General features: G+C 41.1%; 1 protein-coding gene and 1 pseudogene across 3 annotated transcripts in view; one reads left to right on the forward strand and one right to left on the reverse strand.

The window, feature by feature from the left end:
* The window catches only part of INTS9 (integrator complex subunit 9), a 109,892-nt gene that overhangs the window by 51,225 nt on the left and 37,975 nt on the right, over nt 1–20,692 (forward strand). For all 3 annotated transcript variants that reach the window (XM_065878755.1, XM_065878756.1, XM_065878758.1), the window contains 2 exons: nt 13,377–13,497; nt 14,804–14,938. In XM_065878755.1, the coding sequence (XP_065734827.1) occupies nt 13,377–13,497; nt 14,804–14,938 (256 nt within the window). The remainder of the gene's footprint in view (nt 1–13,376; nt 13,498–14,803; nt 14,939–20,692) is intronic.
* LOC136124887 (forkhead box protein N3 pseudogene) lies at nt 10,903–12,363 on the reverse strand (annotated as a pseudogene).

Below are 20,692 nucleotides of genomic sequence, written 5' to 3' on the forward strand. Positions count from 1 at the left end.
GCCTTTTTTTTCCTGTGACCTTGGGCAGAGTACTTGGCAGTTTTCTTTGCTTCCCATTCTTTGTAAAATACAAGATAACTGGCTCACCAGAAAAAGGGCCATCATATATTAGGGAAAAAGGTGAGTTGAACTTGAAGGAGCAGAGGACTAGGGAGGGGGCCAGAAAGTTATTTCCTAAGGTGCTTAGGAAATCGCCCTTTTTAACAAAGGTGCTAGTTGAAATAAAACCTTGAATTTGGGGCTTCCCTGGTGGCGCGGTGGTTGGGAGTCCGCCTGCCAATGCAGGGGACGCGGGTTCGTGCCCCGGTCTGGGAAGATCCCACGTGCCGCGGAGCGGCTGGGCCCGTGAGCCATGGCCGCTGAGCCTGCGTGTCTGGAGCCTGTGCTCCGCAACGGGAGAGACCACAACAGTGAGAGGCCCGCGTACCGCAAAAAAAAACCCAAAAAAACCTTGAATTTGCTGTCTCGCCACCAGGTGGGCAAAAATCAGAAGCTGTTGAGAGCTAACTTGGTAGAGAAGAAGTTGGGCCGGTCGGAGACTGTATTTCATTACTTCATGCATCCTGACCATAGTTCTGATCCTGGTCAAGCATTTTGTTTTGGCTTTTGAGTGTGAGATGAGCCATAGTTACTGACAGACAAAGAGAAGAGTCTAATTATTGGAACGATTGTGCTGAGGTGTTAGACAAACCAAGAAAGCTATGTCCTGTTTTTCTCTTGGAGAAACTCAGCATAAATATTAGAAGTGGTAGAAAAATTTGAGGAGCTATTTTTTAATTGACATCAGATAAGAGAATTCTTTTGAAATATTCACCTAGAATTTAATCTTGGGCCAGAATACTAAAAGTGCTGCATTTGAACATTTATGCTGAAGGATTTACACCACTTTAAAAGTTCCCTCTGTCATGAGCTAGTTGATATCGAGTGTCCCAAGATACTGTGACATATACTGTATTGAGAAGCACTGGGGTTTTTTGTTTTTGTTTGTTTGTTTGTTTTTGCTGTCTAGTACAGTGACTAAGTGATGTGGGCTTTGTCTTCTATTTTTTTTTTTTTTTTTTAATTCCTGCATTCTCCTTGTCCAGTTCCTATAAAATAGGGGTCACAAACTCAGATGCCTCCAGGGGTGAGGAAGGGGTTTATAGGTAAGTACAGGAGTGAGGTGGGCTGCCAGGAATTGTGGACCAGTGACCACACCTCTCTAAAAGGGCAGCTGACACACGGCTTCAGCAGACTTTTGGCCGTATGGGAAAGTGAGCGCATCACTGCCAAATCTTCCCTTTTACTTTTTTTTTTTAAAAAGAAGCTCTAGATCTGGATGTTTTAAATGTGATTTTTTTTTCTTTAAAAAATGTTGGCTCTCACATTAAAGTAAAATTCTGTATGATCCAAGCAAAACACCTCCATGAGTTGGATTTGAGCCCCCAGGTTTTGACTTATACTTAAACCTTTACAGGCAGTCTCTTGGTTAAATGTCAAGAATTAATGCATCTTAGTAGCTTAAGAATAAGACCAACTAAAAAAAAAATGAATTAAAATCTTTCAGATTCATTGGTTTCTGACAAACTCCTTTAAATCACAGGAAGTTAGTTTGAATTAGCATTTGATTTAGTATTAGTATGTTTACCAAAAAAAAAAAAAAACCCATTACTCTTGCTTTTTGGCAGCTGCCTCACTCCCTGTCTCAGTCGACACTGCTCCCTGAGATTTATTTAGAAGTTAGCTAGCCATCCTTCTTCCTCATTTTGACGTTGTAGCTTATACTTCTTGAAAAAGAGATTTTTGAAGGGTAGGAAAAGGAGAATCCCTTACAAATTTTCGAGCCTCTGACATTCCCATACGCATTTCAAAATTTAGGTTTTTAATGGGAAAATTTAAAGCACAATATTCCACTGAAGAAACTTACCCAGTCTCTAGTATTTTTAATATAAGGGCAGCATTTTTTGTATAAGACTAGAAATTTACAATTATAATTAAGAATAAATCATTACAGGGTATTGTCATAATCCTCTGACAAGCATTAAGGAGTTAGGCATTAATATGTTCCTGGCTGAAGTGTTATGGCAGTTTTCAGTACTCAGAGCTTAAAATGTGGGTTTATATCTTTCAGAAGACATAAAATTTTTTTAAAAAGCATATTGTACTTGAAGTTCCTCTGCTCTGACACTCCTTGGGTATTTATAGAGGAATTTATCAGGTCTAACTATGTAGTAGGAAGAAAATTAAAGCTATGGGCTTGGAGGTCAAATAGACTGGTGTTTGAGTTCCTTCCAGATCTGCTTCTTAGCTGCAGAAGTTTATTTCTTCTAGGTTCTGTTTCCTCGTTTATAAAATAGAAATAATATTAGCAACTTCACAAGGTTGTTGTCAGGACTAAATGAGTAATACAAGTAAAGTCCTTAAAACAGTGCCAGGCACACAATAGGTGCTCAGTAAACACCAACAACCTTTCTCCCTTTAATGATACACTTGGTTCACATAACCCCCTTTCAGTAACCAGCACACATCTGCCTTCCACAGCCTTATTTATCTTTCAGTGCTACCTTTCCTGATGAGAGCAAAGTAGTAGAGTAGAAGGAAGATTGTTTTCCTAATCCCACTGTTGCCTCTAGTTAGCAGTGTCATTCAGATTCTGGGACTCAGTCTTCTTTTCTGTAAAATAGGAGAATTGAATTAAACTATCTCTAAGTTCGCTTATGTTATAGTTTTTAAAGATGCCCTTAAGCTGGTGCTCAGAGAGTGGCAGCACTTTGATGGAGTCGTCACAGCTTTGCTGTTCTTCAGCTTTGCACTTCCAGAAACTTAATCATTTCATTTCACTCAGAGTTGATTAGCCTCTAAAGACTGGTTTGGGCTAACTAAACTCCCAGGATACTGACTGAGAAACAAAAATCCCATTTAATTACTTTATCCTGAGATATCTGTGTAGCTCCAGAACTAGGGTGGTTCATCTGTCTAGGACTCTCTGTTCTGGGCAGCAAGTCCACTTAAAGAGATCAAATTATAGGTAAGAGGTTTTTGATGAGCATAAAATTAAAGCAGAGATGGTTTAGCCCCTCTCAAGAATTGTTTCTATCATGCTTCGGTAGCCTGAGCAATTGCCTTTGTACTTTTGAGAGAGAAATTGATCTAAAACAGAAAAACAGGGATTATAATCTGGTTTCAGTTTAGTATTGAGAAGTGCTTGATCTTCAGGCTTTACTTTTGGTAAATTCCATAAAGATCACTCTGCTAACCCATCTCCACCCGACCCCACTCACAAGTATAGTAAGCACACTTCACTGTAATGAGAGGAAAGAAACTTTACTGCTTCTTGTATTCTTTGTATTCTGCTCTTATATTTATTTTGTTCAGTCATTCACTCATCAAACACTTAGAAAAAGCCCAACCAGTGTTTTATTTATAAGCTTTTAAGTGGTCCCTGTGGACCTAAAAGTCCTGCTCTTTTAAGAAAACACATGATGTTGTGCTGGTAGGATGGAAGAAGAGACAGCAGAGCTCTGGCATGATGTCAAGCCCTGGGAAAAAAGTTTATTAAGCGCTCAAGTGTGATAAGAACAAAACAAAAAAATGAAATCTTTTAGAAAGTACTTATTAAGCATTTAGACTCTGAGAACCTGACTTTGATAAATTGGAAAGCCAGAAAAAACAGAACTAGTTCCCATTGGGTTTCCTTATCCGACTTATCCTTAATCAGCCAATAATCCTAATGGCTTTGAATGGCTCTGTAAATGCCTCTTTAATTATGGCCTCAAGCATAAGGAGAGTTTTAGGGAAAGCTGAGTTAGACAAGATGTTAGGAGATAGAAGGAAGTAATGAGGAAGTGACTAAATATTTCAAAAGAGTAAAAAAGATGTTAGCGAAAGAAATTTGGGGGTATAAATAGGAAATTTAGAGGACTTCAGTCTCATTTGTTCATTAACTGCCAAGTGCCTGGCATTGTAAGTTTTCAGGGAAATGCCCCCCAAAGTTTAAGGCATAGTCCCTGTACCCAAGGAGCTTTTTGAGCAGAGATTGCGTACTAAGTGGCAAGACTCAAGCTGGGTTTGGCAGGTTAAGCAGGGTTTGAATGAGGGAAGAGATCACTCCAAGATAAGAGAACATTGTGGGCAAAAACAGCAACATGGCATGATTGAGAGGGGACTGGCTTGGTTAAAATCAGCCAGTGCACACCAGGAAGGAGAGAAAAACATTGAAAGCTAACCTTGTACAAAAGAATATTGAAAGTTTCTTCTTTTGGAAAAGCCAACAATACATTTGACTAATTCCTAGTTTAAATCTTTTGTCTAGCTGATAGAAAACTTATCAAAATTGTTTGTGAAAACATAGTCACCAAACCTGTGTGATAAAGGAAACCTCTGACATTTCCAAAGAGAGAAATGACAAATAATTAGTTTTAGATCTGAAAGTAGTGTAGTCAGTATATAAGGTACCAGAATAAGACACCCAAAGAATTTAAGCATAGAGTGAAGGGGAGGAATTCATAGGCACTGAATATCATAGATATATAATGTTAATAATATATATTATATATACACATATGTGTGTGTAATTTCTCATTTGCTGTGGTCTTCAACAGTTTTTGAAGGAAACATTTTACCCTCAGTTTAGATATATGAAGGGAAAAAAGAGGGTAGGTAAATTATTGAATATTGCAACTAAAGCAACTAAATTAGGTATGAAGACCAACCTTCTACAAATGTTCTGTACAATTAGAGTTTGTAAAAATGTCACTGATGAGACCTGAGAAAAGCCCAGGCTGAGTTGAGGTATTAAAACACTGCCTCTGTACTAGAACATGGCCCAGAACACTTCCTAACTTATTAGTAATTCTGGGTCTCCCACCAGGCTCCCCTTATCTCAGGCTCCACCGGGAGGATCCCATTCTTGGCTCACTCACGCGGTGGTTGGCAGGATTCAGTTGCTCAGGGGTGGTGGGTAGCCGAAGCCTCCCTCGGGTCCCTGTCACATGGGCGTCTCCTCAGAGCGTCTCACCACGTGGCAGCTGGTTTCATCAGAGTGAACAAGAGGGCAAGAGAGAGACTGTGGATGAGCAGGAAGTCTTGGTCTTCTGTAACCTAATCTTGGAAGTGACATCTTGTCACTTTTGTCACAGTCTCTTCACTAGAAGCAAGCCGGTTGGTGCAGCCCACACTCAGCGGGAGGAGCCCAGGCAAGGGGGTGAATATGGGAGGCCGCCTGGGGAACCCTGTCAGAAGCTGCCTGCCACCGAACCCTAAGCTGAGCAGGTCAGACTTGACACCAGAGTCATTGGGACCTGCTTGGCCTTCCTCTTCCAGCTCACCGGTCTGTTCCTCCCTGGCGTTTTTAGCACCTCGGCACACACTTACTGGTGCCCTTCAAATAAAACAGACATATGGATCAGCGGAACAGAATAGAGAGCCCAGAAATGAACCCACACACCTATGGCCAGTTAAAGAACGTGGGTCTAATCTAGCTGGTGTGCGACTTATTAGCTCAGCCTCGAGCCAGAGGTGTCTCAGTTGCAGGGCCTTGGCAGAGCTAAGGGCAATTAAAACAAATCCAACTGAGATGAAAGATGTGGTTGGGCTGCGTTGTTATTCACCACCCTCCCCACTCTATCCACTCGCATGATAGCCTTCCAGCTCTGGTATAAACGCTTCTGCTCCTATCCAGCCCAGAGTAGAAGTCTTTATTTTTTGTGAGGAGCAGTCCTAGGAAGCCCAAGCCATGGGGCTCCCTGATCTGGAGGAATTTAAAGGAGGAGCTAAAGCAGGGGAGTAATATGGGTTCTTCCTTCAGCCCCTCTAGAGCAGTGCCTGGGCCACTCAAGTTCAGAGTCATTGCTGCTCATCAGTAAATCACCTTGGATGATTTCAGCACAGTCACCTGTACTGAAGTCCACTACAGTATTGTTGGAAAATGCATGTTCTGGGGCCACGATGGCTGTGTATATTGGAGATGGTTGGAGACAGTCCTTACACAGCATCTGTTCTGTGCCAGACGCTTACGTGCATTGTATCATTTATCCCTCACAGAACAGCTCTAAAAAGGAAGTGATACTCTCCCTGTTTTACAAACGAGAAGACCGGCTCAGAGGTGAAGAGGCAGTGCTGAGATTTAAATCTAGACAAGTCTGTAAATCCTCCACTTTCCCCATGATGTGACTCTGAGAGAAACCTCTCCTTCCTCAGAGTGGGTGGCAGAGAGTTGCAGGGGTGCGGAAGGAGAGAGAAGCAGTAGCAGCAGCCCCTGCCAGTAACCTCCTCCAAAGAGAGCTTCTGTGCCACTTCCCTGGCTCTGAGACTCGGGCCATCTTCCCAAAGAGCACAAACGATGTGTACCTGACCTAGACGAGTATCTCAAGACCTGAGAAAAGGTGACAGGTGGTCTAGATTTTAAAGCAGGAGTGTTGTGTACACAAAATATGACGAAGAGGACTGTGGTGGAATGTCATAGGCTTCAGGGAGCCTGGCGCCGCGAGAGCTGTTTATAGCTCAGTATATAGAATGTAGGCCAAGGCAGGACCTCGATAAAGAAGGCCTTATAAAGTCATGCTAAGAGTCTTGGATTTTATCCTGAATGGAATGGTACACTGTTAAAGTGGAGGAGGGGAGTATGTGTATGTGTGTATATGTGTAGATTTGCATTTTCAATATATCCTTTAGGCCCTTCTGGGAGTGAAGGCAAGTGCACAGGCAAGGATGACTCATGGCTTTCCACATCTCTTTTATTGCTTTGTACTGTTGTAAAATTTTTCCTAGACTTAAGTTCCTTGTGAGCACAGGCCTTTATGTTGTACCTGTTAAATCCCTTACAGGACTTAAATTCTATGACCATAGTCGGGGCTAAGTAAATATTCATTGACTAAATATTGTAAAACCTAAAGCAATTCACTACACATAGGACAGATAAGTGACATAAGAAAATCCTCAGATAAGTGAAATAAGAGAATCTTCACCTGTTTATGCAGAAGGTAAAGAGAAGAGTTGTTGCTACTTTGTTGCTGGAGAAACAAAGGTGAAGAGAATTGGAACATCATGATCTGTGTGCTATTTTGGCTAAATCTCTATTCCATGTTTATATGACCAGGAACATGCACTTCACTGGCCATACAACATTGTTACAATTTTTTTCTTCTTCTTGCACAACTCTTTGTTTTCCCTTGAGTTAGTAATTATCTTGTTTGCTTATTTGCTTAGTTTTCTGTGTACATATTACTAATTTATCTCTAACCCCTCCCGCATTTGTCTAAGTCTCTCCTCAGTATGTTCAAACTCGATGGGTGGCCTCACAATTTTACCTTCTTGAAAAGTCGTCTCCCAGAGCCTTCACTCTTGCCCTGCCTGGTGTCAGCTGCTCTTGGGCCTATGGCATGGCATTCAGTTTAGGACTTTCTCCACTGTGATCCTGAAGATTTCTTTGCCTCGTTCTTCTCTTAAAAGCTCTGTTTTCTGGGCCTTTCTTTTTTTTGTTTACGCCTTCATTTTGCAGGGCACATCCTCCAACAACTCCCTGAGAAAGAGCACATGGGAGGTAAGTTGTCTGAGACCCTGCACGTCTAAAACGTCTTCATTCTACTCTCACGCTCTGATAGAAATGTGAGTTAGATGTAGTTTTCTCATAGAATTTTGAAAGCATTGCTCTGTTTTCTTCTGTCTTCCAGAAATGCTGTTGAAAAGTTCAATGCTATTGAGTCTACATCTTCGAAATGTATCCTGTTTATCTCTCTGTGGACTTTTAGAATCTTCTCTTGTTCTTAAAGTTTATGATGATGTCTCAAACCTAAAGACAGTTTACATTCATGTGTTGAGCTTAGTGGGCCCTTTCAATCTAGAACAGTGGTGGCACCTATGGCCAAATCTCTGTTTTATGGCCACATCTGGCCTGCCACTGTTTCTATGAATAAAGTTTTATTGGCACACAGCCAAAGATTTATTTGTCTGTTTTCTTTATAATATAAATATTTTCCCAGAATATATCTGGTGTTAATTCTTCTGGGTCAGTATTTTCAGGTATGCAATGTGTTCTTTCAGTGTATAGTTTCTTTTTATTTCACAGTTATGGTTTTTATTATTCTGTTCCCTTGCTTGGATTTCTGTAAGGAGCTCCTGTTATCTGTATGTTGTATCTTCTATATTCTAGACTTAATAGAATACACTATAGCATAATCTCGTTCGGCAATTTCATTGTGAAACCCCTGGTGTGAGTATCTTTTCGTTGAGTTTTTTCTTTGGTGCTGATCATATTTTTCAGAGAAGCTTCTTCTAGTCTCCTACCCTGCAGGGTATAAGCCTAACTGATGGTGTTCTGATCTGAGGAGAAGAAAATTGTTACTCTCAGTACGTAAACTTTTGCTTAAGGTGGCTGCCTCTAATTGTCAATCGTTTCTCCTAGTCCGGACTCTTCATTTTTATTCTCTCCAGAGAACCATCTGGTGACATGCCTGGGAGGGGAAGGGTCAATTGCTGAGCCATATGGAATAGGTGAAGAGAATTGGAAGGTTCTATTTCTTAATCAGTTTTTTCTAGGAATTTTCTTTTTCTTTTTTTTTTTAAAAAAATAAATTTATTTATTTATTTTTGGCTATGTTGGGTCTTCGTTTCTGTGTGAGGGCTTTCTCCAGTTGTGGCGAGCGGGGGCCACACTTCATCACGGTGCGTGGGCCTCTCACTGTCACAGCCTCTCCCATTGCGGAACACAGGCTCCAGACGCGCAGGCTCAGTAGTTGTGGCTCACGGGCTTAGTTGCTCCGCAGCATGTGGGATCCTCCCAGACTAGGGCTCGAACCCATGTCCCCTGCACTGGCAGGCAGATTCCTAACCACTGCGCCACCAGGGAAGCCCAGGAATTTTCTTGTGTTTAGGCTCACCTTCAATCTCACTTCAAGACATACCTATTGTTTCCAATTGCTGAGCTTTTTGTGGGTTTGCAGTATAAATTAAGTCACTTGAATTGAAGTTTCCTGGGTCTGCTAAGTCAGTTATCATTTGTCTTTTTCCTTTCCACTTTCTAAAATGCTGTTGCTATTCTCTCTTCTCTGTCTGAAGTGGTGTGTGTGTGTGTGTGTGTGTGTGTGTGAGAGACAAGCCCTTTACTGTTGTTCAGTGATAGTTCAGGAGACAGCACAGAGCAAACGTACAGGTTCAGTTCTCCAGAAGGCCCTTCACCTGTACTGTACAGAGAATCTCAGAGAAGTCACTCTTCAGGCCTATTCTTGATTGTGTTCGAGCAAATGATAACATGTTTTTCTAATGACACATTTTTGTTTATTTGTTTTAATGGATGCTCCTGATGCTGGTCTGGAAGGTTGAAAAAAAATTTTTTTTTCTCTTTTCTATATTTACATGAAAATAATTCATCTTCATGCTAAATACATCGTTTACCTTACAGGAACTTTATTTTTGAATTTAAAAAGTTTGTGTTTTTGTGCTTTTTAAATTTTTTTCAAAGCACTTCCATGCATTGTGGATCAGAAATTTCTGCTGGCGGGCTTCCCTGGTGGCGCAGTGGTTGAGAGTCCGCCTGCCGATGCAGGGGACACGGGTTTGTGCCCCGGTCCGGGAAGATCCCACATGCCGCAGAGCGGCTGGGCCCGTGAGCCATGGCCGCTGAGCCTGCGCTCCGCAACGGGAGAGGCCACAACAGTGAGAGGCCCGCGTACCGCCAAAAAAAAACAAAGAAATTTCTGCTGGCTACATTGGCTGAATGTGGAAATCATTGCTTTTCACAAAGATGAATCCTGACTAACATTAATTGCAAACTCCATTTTGAGGGCAGTATAGGAATTTTTTTTCCTTTCTTTTTTGCCATGTTTTACTTTAGTTTGTCCATCAATGTGCCTTTCATCTTTTAAAAATACACCACAATGCTAATGGCATGTTCTGTAGCTTTTTGTTTTGTTTTCACTTGGATCAAATGGTTTTGACAGACAGAAAAAGATTTGTACCACCCTTTCCTTCGTTAACAGCTATTGTAATTTCTTGGAACTTGATTTTCACTTGGTCAGTTAAGAAGACAACGCTTGTTTTTTGCATCAGTTTTTTTCTCTCTTTCTCTCTCTTGTGTGTGTGTGTGTGTCTGTGTTTGCACACGTGCGTGTGCAGGACCAACCTTCAGGCTTATGGCTTGTGGAACCTTCTCTTAATTTAATGTAAAACGGAATTCACTGATTAGCAACATCACTAAAAACTGACCCAGTCTCTTCTCATGAGTCACTGACACCTGTTGAATATGAATGGTCCAGTGTCCACCCCAGAAGATGCTACTAGGCTTCACAGTTAAGAAGCACAGAGGACTGGTGACCACCCTCCCACCCCCACATCACACGCTTGGGACAGTGCCAGGGGTTTTCCTGGCACAATTTGATGCCCAGTGCCACGAGCTTGGGTCTGCTCTTGGGGGGACCAGGGGTCCTTCCTTCTCCTCAGTTGCTTTATGGGCATTCACTCAGCGAACCCAACTGGGTGCACATCCTGACCTTTTAAACCTAAAGGTTGGGCCTGATCAATGGTTACTTTGCACACGTGCCTTCTAAGTGCCGGATGTGTATCCCCGTGGCATTATCGTTGTCGTCCCTGTGGATTCAGCCACGGGTTTCTGACAAGCTGGAGGAAACAATGGTAATTTGGGCTTTTTTGGTTTTGTCTTCAGATAATGAAAAGCTTTTGTAAAGCAGTTGAGTGTCAATATGAGTTCTATGGCTTCAGTCTCCTTTAAACATAATATTCTTAAGGGTCCAAAACAAAGGAGGGGGGAAAATTTAAAAAAAAAAAAAAAAAAGAAACAAAGAAAACCAAACCAAAAAAAAAGAAAAATGAAATAATAATAAATTGCTGGTATTGCCACAAATCATTAGAAATCTCCTGACATGCTGAAACCAAATGGCCATAAGTTCAAAACAAATCAGTGACTTGTTTTTAATTTTTCGTGGTTTCCTTTTGTTCTTTCTGCCCCTTTGCCGTCAGATTGGTGATGTTATTCAAACAGGACCGAATCCCCGCCAAGTGCAGGATCGACCCCGCCGCCTCTTTCATCTCATCATCGCTCTCGGGGGGCTTTTCCGTGCATCTCTTTTTGAGAGGCAGCATGTCGCTGGGGATCTTCCTTGCCTTGGCGAAGTGCTGGTGCTTCTTGTGCTGGGACGCATAGATGCTGTCCCCCAGAACATCCTTGGCCTCCTTCGGGCTGCATTTCCTGTCATCCTCCTCCGTCTCGCTGTGGCTCTCGTGGCTCTGGAAGCTGCCCTCGCTGCCATTCTCGCTCCCCTTGGTGGCAAACTCATAGTGTTCGTTGACCAAGGAGGAGGAGAGGGAGTCACTGGCGGGCGAGGTGCTCTTGGCACTGAAGGACTTGGCACTGCTGTAGTTGTCATCCTCCTTGGGTCTCCACTGCCCACTAGGGAGCCACAGGACGTCTCGCTCTCAGTCCGCATCCGGCAGCTGGTGAGGCCATTCTTCCCGGCTGCTGTCATTCCAGTGGGAGTGATTGGCAACGGCCGGACTCCAGGAAACAGGCCTCGGCTCCGAACCTGCGTTCCGTTTTGTATCACTCTTGGAGGAACTGCTTGTATCTCGGGGAATATTCAAAAGCATTATGGCACTGGCAGCATCAATGTCAGGATCTTGTAGAAAGGCTCCATTTCTCTTAAAGAAGGTGCTATCTTGCCAGAGGGGTGGACCTGATATGCTTTGTTATGCCTGAGTAGAGGCGGGAGGTGTATTGAACACATTCGAGTGTGGGTGTTAAGGTGTCTTTTTCAAAGCCTGAATTAGACTTTCTTTGTCTGTACTCTGGATTAGACTTTGTACTCTGTACAATGACCCTTTTCCGATACTCTGACTCCTCTCTTTGTCCACTTTCTTAAAACACTTATTCAAGGACAAATTATGTCTCACTGAGTTTTTCCTCCCAGTAGGTGCGTTTGCAAAATACGGAAAATGTTCCAAGATCCAGTTGTAGATATCCTTTCCCGGCAGGCGCTTGGTTGGAGAGTCCTCAATAGCCATAAATATGAGGCAGCTGAAGGAGTAGGCGGGCTTGCAGTTGGGGTTCTGCCTGGCATCATAGGGCATGTCGGAGTGGGCAGGGGATGGGGGCGTGTCATCGTCCAGGTCCTGGACGGGGCTGACGCTCTGCAGGACCGAGTCCCCAAAGCTCTTCAGCAGGTTCTTGCTCTCATGCAGCCAGTTCAGGTTGGTCAGCTCTTCATCTTCCACAGCCCCCTCTTCTAATCGGATGTCAGGCAGAGAAAAGTCGAGGTCATCGTCTTCCTGAAGGGCCTTGGAGAAACCGCTGCCCTGGTAACACTGACTCAGCCCACTGGAGATACTAATTCCTGAGCTTTCTGGTTTCTCACTGGGAGGCATGACTGGACCCATTTACGTGAAGGCTCCTGGCCGGAGCGGGGCGCGGGGGCTCAGGGGTGCTACTGCCCTTCAGCGGGAGCCAACAGACTTTCGCAGGCGCCCAGCGGGCATCGCTTGGTGGACCAGCTAAGGGCGCGAGGGACAGGCTCAGGCGGCAGGGGCGCGGGGGTCGCAGCGCGGCATGGGACCTGCGGCGCGCCACGTGTCCTCCCACCGGCCCCGCGCTCCCCCCGCCCCGCGTACCTGCAAAATATGTTTTATTTTCCACTTTCTGCCAAGCCTCAGTTGTGTTTAAGCCAGTTCTTTTCTATAGCTTTGCAGGCCCACAAGTAATGTTTATTTCATTTATCTTTTGTGAACAGGGAAGACAATGTGAGGTGTCATACAGAAATGCTCTATATTAAGATGTATATGATAAGCCCCAGAACAACCACTAAGAAAATAACTAAAAAAAAAAAAAAGTAACAAATCAAGAAAGGAATTAAGAGGCTATATCAGAAAATATTCACTTACTGTTTTTAAAAAGTAGTAGGGGAGGAATAGAGGAACAAAAAAGATATGTAATATATAGAAAACTAAAATTAAATTGGCAGACATAAGCCAACTACATCAGTAATAACATTAAATGTGAATGTCTTAAGCAATTCAATCAAATGACAGAGATTATCACATGGTTTAAAAAAATAAAGATAAAAATAAGACCCAGCTATATGCTGGATAAACAAAATAGAAGATAGAAAAACAATAGAGAAAAATCAATGAAACCAAAAGTTGATTCTTTGAAAAGATCAACAGAACTGACAAACCTTTAGCTAGATTGACCAAGAAAAAAAGGAGAGCATACTGCAATTACTAGAGTCAGAAATGAAAGAGGGGAGAGTACTACCAACCTTACAGAAATAAAAACAATTAGATTCCTGTGAACATTTAGATATGCCAGTAAGTTGGACAACTTAGATTAAATGGACAAATTACTTGAACAGAATCCTCTATAAGTAAGAGCTGACTTTATGATACATTTGCAGGCTGCTGCCTTCTCCTCTCAAGGATGCAGTAGAAGTATCAACCTGGAGAAGATGCTATACAATGCAAGAGGTGAACTCTGCCCTTAGTAAAATCCAGCTGGTGGGATATTCTCAGAAAATTGTGAGTGTTAATATGATTTTAAGTGACTGATGAATGCTTCCGATTCATACTATTGTTCTTTGGAAGGATCCTATACTGCCTTTTTTTTTTTTTGCTGTACGCGGGCCTCTCACCGTTGTGGCCTCTCCCGTTGCGGAGCACAGGCTCTGGACGCGCAGGCTCAGCGACCATGGCTCACGGGCCCAGCCGCTCCGCGGCATGTGGGATCCTCCCGGACTGGGGCACGAACCCGTGTCCCCAGCATCGGCAGGCGGACTCCCAACCACTGCGCCACCAGGGAAGCCCTGCCTTTTTTTTAAGTATCTTTTTTTTTAATTTATTTTGGCTGTGTTGGGTCTTCGTTTCTGCACGGGCTTTCTCTAGTTGCAGTGAGCAAGGGCTACTCTTCGTGCGGTGGCTTCTCTTGTTGGAGAGCACAGGCTCTAGGAGCGCGGGCTTCAGTAGTTGTGGCTCGGGGGCTCTAGAGTGCAGGCTCAGTAGTTGTGGCACACGGGCTTAGTTGTCCCGTGGCATGTGGGATCTTCCCAGACCAGGGCTCGAATCTGTGTCCCCTGCATTGACAGGCAGATTCTTAACCACTGCGCCACCAGGGAAGTCCCTAGTTTGCTTTTTTAAGCCACTCAGTCACTACAAATCTTGTACTAGTACATAGTGAAAAGATAGAACATCTGTTGTTTTCCTCCATCTTTCCCGGGTTCTTATTGGCACTCTTTCCTAACCCTTACATTCCCCATTGCTAGCTAGCATGTAATGAATCAGGAGAAAGGCATCTCATCCTGTTTACTTTAGAACAGTGACACCACTTTACGGATTTTGGACTAGTGAAATAAGAAACAGAATAAAAGAGATCAAGAAATAATTTGGCAAGTATAACTTTTGAGCTCTGACCTGATTGTGATAAGGGTTCCCATTCCTGTTAACTTGTGCCCAGAGCCACTAAATACAGAACAACCAAGATATTAATTCCTAACCTGAAAAGGGAAGGAAAAAAAGAAGAAGAAAACCAAAGTATTTGTCTCTTCGGTCTGTTTCATAATATAGCATCTCTGCCTTTTAATGAGTGAGGCCTAGGTGCCTGGTGCCATGTGGATAGACTGAATCTCTCAGAGATGTGACAAGTAAAGACTGTCGGATGTGTCTCCCAAATGGTCTCCATCATCTTTCTGTTTTACTTCAAACTTTCTGGTTCACTTGAAAATAGTTTCTAAGTGGAGAAGAATGTTTCTGTTATTTTTCCCTGTGAACTTATCGGCATGACTGTACTGCTGAATGCTGATCACACATTCTTATTGTGGTTCTTTTCTAGGAACTTTTTGGTGCAGTCCAGGTGACTCCTTTAAGCTCTGGCTATGCCCTTGGAAGCTCCAACTGGATTATCCAATCCCATTATGAGAAAGTGTCTTATGTCTCTGGATCCTCCTTGCTTACCACACACCCCCAGGTAATTCTAAATTCTCTTTTAACAGCTCAGCTTTTTGGTTATTTACCCTAAATTCAGAATGTGTCCAAAGTACCATCAGCTGTTTTTAAATCTTCCTAATTTCAGTTTCTACACTCTTTTTTTATTTTTTTATTTTTATTTTTTTTTGCGGTACGCGGGCCTCTCACTGTTGTGGCCTCTCCTGTTGCGGAGCACAGGCTCCGGACACGCAGGCTCAGAGGCCATGGCTCATGGGCCCAGCCGCTCCACGGCATGTGGGATCTTCCCGGACCGGGGCACGAACCCGTGTTCCCTGCGTCGGCAGGCGGACTCTCAACCACTGCGCCACCAGGGAAGCCCAAACACTCTTTTTTTTATTGTGGTAAGAACACTTAACATAAGATATACCTTCATAATAAATGTGTAACTGTACAATACATGATTGTTGATGTAAGTGCGACGTTGTATAGCAGATCTGTAGAGCTTACTCATCTTGCTTACCTGAGACTTTATGTCCACCTCTTTATCAGAGTTAGAGTATTTGTGTCCATAGTTCCTCTGTAAGATCCTGCTGCCTTTAGGTCACCTCTAGGATTTAGAGATTTCCCAACACTTCCAATAACCAGAGCCTCATGAGTGTAACAGAGATGATCACTTATTTACTCAACAAATATTAATTACTTAATATTTACTAAGGGCCTACTATGTGTCAGGCACTCATCTAGGTATTAGAGATTCAGTGGTGACCTACAGACAAAGTCCCTTCTCATGAATCTGCCTTCGTTGATGTATAGAGAGAGAATGGTGTGCTGAAAATAAATGAGCAACGTAATTCCAGATTCTGACACAAGTACTGAAAACAACAAAGCAGAGTTATATATAAAGTGATGGAGACTAGTTTAAATTGGATGGTCAGAGGAAGCTTCTAGGGACAGTCTCATTGGAACTGAGACCTGGAGAAATGAGGCATGTAAAGCTGTGGACAAAGCATTAACAGGGACATGGCAGATGAAGGGCTCCTAACACCAGAACAAGCTGGGCATGTCTGCAGAGCAGAGGAGACCATTGTGATTGCAGCATACTAAGTATGATCAAGACATGTCCAAGAGGTTAGCAGACACCAGGCCATGTAGGACTTTGTAGGCCATGATGAGAAATTTGGATTTTATTTGAATGTATAGACTGAAGCTATTGGAAAGTTTTAGGTAGTCATTCATTATCAGTCACATTGGCAAGCGCCTAAGTGCATAAATATTGTTATAAATGTTAGTTATTCCATTTTAGGTATTTGTAAAGAATTTATTGTTCATTTCATAGATCCTGGTTCTTTCCGTGTTTGTAAAGGAGGGCAAAGGAGATTAGGTGTTGTTAGCTAGATATTGTTAGTTAGCCGGTGGATGGGTGGCTGGATGGATAGATAGATAACTTGGGGGAGCCCATGTCCCATTTTAATATAGGAAAAAGAATGACTGCTGTAAGTCCAGAACAGTAGGATTCTTCTGAGCTACCACTCTGCATTGTTTTTGTACCTTTTTTATAATCAAGTTTCATTTCAAGGTCTAGAGGGAACAAGTGGCTATTTTTTCCTATAGCTAGCAGAATTCTGGGCCTTTCCCGCTTATTGAAATCAAAAGCCCATCAATGTCATCCTAATCTGCTTCATTGAAACAAATTTTTTATTGGCAGGTTCTATCATTCCTGATATATTCTCCCATAAAAGACAGAAAGATTACTTGGCTGCCAACTCTTCCAATTTGTCCTGCCTTTGCAATACTATTGATGTAATTTCCAGTAAATTATACTTACAAGGTCTGTAAATTTAAAGGGAAAATAAGGTCTTGAAAGTAATGAGCAGCATACCTAAGTAATTAATTTTAATTTCTAGCTGGCAACCACTATTGTATGTAAAAAAGAAAGTAAATTAGATTTTCTTTTACCCAGATAATTGGATTCTATATTGAATTAGCAGGGATAAGGAAAGGTTTGGTTTGAAAAAACTTGATATTTTACTTCAGAGGTCAGCACACCACCTGTTTTGGTAAATAATGTTTTGTTGGAATACCGTCACACCCATTTGCTTCATGGGTTGTTTGTGGCTGATTACACCCTATCATGGCAGTTATACTTTTCGACTTTATAGAAAAGGGCCAATCACCAATCAGCTTTAGTAATGGAACCCCATGACCTAGGAAGAATGTGGCAGGCAGCTATACTGACCTAATAAGCATATGGAAATGAGGCTTTGGATTAAGCCTGTAACAGTAAGAATGGAAATGTAAGTTAAAGAAACATCGGCAGATCTTTAATTCAACAAACATTTCTTGAATAACCGCTGTCTTCAGGGAAGGAAAAATACAAGTCAAAGATCTTATGCCTGGACGACACTGAGAATGATGATAATGACACTAATCCAGTTGACAAGGAGGAGTTGGCGGGGGTGGGGAGGCGGCTGTGGTCATTAGTTTCAGAAGGGGGTGGTGTGTGTGATGAATAGGAATTAGAACATTGGACAGATGGAAATGCAGAGCTGGAAGCTGGATATGAAGGCAAGCCTGGAGACAAATTGGAGAGCCATCAGATTTTTTTAAATATATAACATGCTGAGGATTAAAGACTGAGCTGTGGGAAACAGTGGAAGGAAAAAAAATGGTCTTGAATAAGAAGGTTTGGAGAATTGAGGCCAAAAAGTGTACAGCATCCCAAATGGAAAAGGAAGAGAACTAGCCTTTACTGAGCACACCATCTCAGTATTAATTTCTTAAATCGATCTAATATTCAGCAACCATGGTGAATTCTCATAGTAATTCTGATATTTATCTGTTGATGGTAGTATCTGCAAAGAAGTAAGAGTTTTGTCACTAAGCTTCCAATCCTTGTATCTTTTCTTTTTCCCATCTTGTAACTAAGCTCTCTAGTTCCATGTTAAACAGAAGTGATGATAGCAGCATCATTGTTTTATATCTGATTTTAAAGGGAATGCTTTCCTAGTCTCTTCATTAAATATGATGCTTACATGTCTGTCTTTGTCAGGTTAAGGAGTTTCTCCTCTGTTCCTAATTTTCTGGTTTTTTTAAAACCAGATATAGGTGTTATTTTTATCAAATACTTTTTCTGAGTCTGTGAGTTAATCATGTGATTTCTTTCATTGAGACCATTAATGTAGTGAATTGTAATGTTAACTTTTCTCGCATGTAACCATCCTTGCATTCCTGGGATAAATCTTACTTAATCATATAATTTATTCTTTTAAAATACCTTCCTGGAATCATTTGGTCAGTATTTTATTGAAGTTTATAATCTGTATCCATAAGTGAAAAATGGACCCATACATTATTTTCTTGTACTATCTTCATTTGTTTTTGGAATCAAGGTACATTAGTCTCATCAGATGATTTGGGCACCTTTCCCTCTTTATCTGATGGCCAGAAATTTACAAGATAGGGATTATCTTCTCTTGAAAGTCAGATTCCCCATAAAATTGTCTAAGTGTGGGATTACCATTTTAATTTTTTTCATAGCTATTGAATTATATTTTCTGGGTCAAAGGTATGCCAGTTTTGCAGAAATTTGTCCATTTTTCCTAGGTTTTCAAAAATCATACACATGGAATTATATGTGTACAATTTATATTTTAAACTTTTGTGTAATTCTATTTTCATTCTAAATTTTTTTCATTATGTCTTTTTTTTCCCCCTTGTTCAGACTTGCCAGAGGTTTGCCTACATTACTGATTTTCTTCAAAGAAAAATTTTTGCTTTCAGTGGTTTTTGTTGTATTTCTATTCTCTGTTCTGCCCTTTATTATTTCCTTCCTTGGGTGTACCTTGCTGCATTTCTTTTAATACTTAGCTCATTTGTTTCAGTCTTTCTTTGCTCTCCAATAAGTATATTTAAAGCTGTCAGTTTCTCTCAGTATCATTTAACTGTTAAATGTTGATATGAAGTGCTTTGTCATTCATATCTAAGTATATCATAATTTCCTTCTTAATGTTCCTGATTTAAATAACCAAAGGTTATTTTATAGTATACTTTTGTTTGTTTCTAGTCTATCCCAGTATGGTTAGACTTCTCATTAGACAAGACTTTTGTCATGTTATACTTACATTTCAGGATTCTTTTCTAATTTTCTTTTACATTATAATAAGAGTATACTGATTCTTTGAAATTTGTTTAGGCTTACTTTGAAACGCAATCGTTTTCGGTAAATGTTCAACATATGTTGGAAAAGACTGTGTATTCAGTGCTGAGTGAAAATTTCTTCTGTATGTATTTATTCATTTGAGTCTGTTGTGTTTTTAAGTCTCCTATCTTTCCTTAGCTACCAGTTTCTGAAAAGGATGTGTTATTGGTTGATTTATCTATTTCTCCTTATAGTTTTACTGATTATTGCTTTTTATATTTTTAAGCTGTATACTCAGGGGTATATATGTTCATGTGATCATTGTGTCTTATTGATCAATTATTCCTTCTATCAGGATGTTTTCTTTTTTTTCTCTATCAAAACTGCATTAAAAACCAGGAGACTTTTTCCCCTTCCATACTTGCCTGCTAGTGTTTTTCATCCCCCCTTTTTTTTTTTTCCACTCTTTCTGTGTCCTTTTCTACTGAATCCCTTGTAGACAACATAGTAAGGGATTTTTTTTTTCCCCTTTTTCAATCTAGAGTCTCATTGATTAGTGAAACCGTTTCTGTTTCTTATAATCACTATTGTATTGGGGGCTTATTTTTGCCATCTTCATGTTTTTTTGTTTGCTTCATTCTTTTCCCCATGTTTTCTTGCCTTCTTTTAGAAGTCTAAATTTCCTTCTGCAAGTTTGAAGACATACATATCTTTTAACTTTTTATTTTATATTGGAGTAAAGTTGATTTAACAATGTTGTATCAGTTTCAGGTGGACAGCAAAGTGATTCAGTTATATGTATACATGTATCTATTCTTCTTCAAATTCTTTTCCCATTTAGGTTGTTACATAATATTGAGTAGAGTTCCTTGTGCTATACAGTAGATTCTTGTTAGTTATCCATATATATTTTATTTTTATTCTTCTGGGTTATTCCTTCATTTGTCCTTCCTGTGAGTATCTTATCACTGTCTCTATCTCTCCCTCCAGAGCCATACCTTCCTCTTGTCCCTCCCATCTTTTTCCTCTTCCTTCCTCCCACCTTCCCCCCTGCCCACCATTGTCAGTAGGGTCTAGAAATTTAGTCCCATGTTATTTAAAATATACGTAGGGTGGTGAATATATCACGTATTTAGACCACAGTGAACTTTGTTCATTTTTTCTTTCTTCCCAACCTTGTTTCCCATAAATCTCATAAGCCTTCGAGATTTACTCTTCTTTTTTCAAGAATACTTGAGGAATGTTCACCAAGAGGTAAACTTTATGAGGCCATGGACCACTAAGAACATCTTAGTAGATGGGTGGTGGCTATCAGGAAGAATGAGGCTAGAGATGTTTTGAGAGCAGGAAACTTCTCTCCATTTGGGAACTTCTGCCTTAGAACAGTGGTTCTTAACATTTTGTGGGTCATGGACCCACAAGCCTGGTGGTAAGAATTTGATGAGAACTTTTTTTTTTTTTAATCTGCACACCTACACAAGGTTTTACATTTATTTTCTGGAGACTGTGAGTTTATGGAGTCCTCAGAAGCCCATTGTTATTCATCAGGTTAAGAATCCCTGACTTAGAACTTTGGAAAGAATCTTCTTTTTTGTAAGAAATAAATTTTTTTTAATTAATTGAGAATTTCTACCCAATCAATTCCCTGAAGCTTCT

Source organism: Phocoena phocoena, chromosome 6 (assembly GCF_963924675.1).
Source record: "Phocoena phocoena chromosome 6, mPhoPho1.1, whole genome shotgun sequence".
Taxonomy (NCBI): domain Eukaryota; kingdom Metazoa; phylum Chordata; class Mammalia; order Artiodactyla; family Phocoenidae; genus Phocoena; species Phocoena phocoena.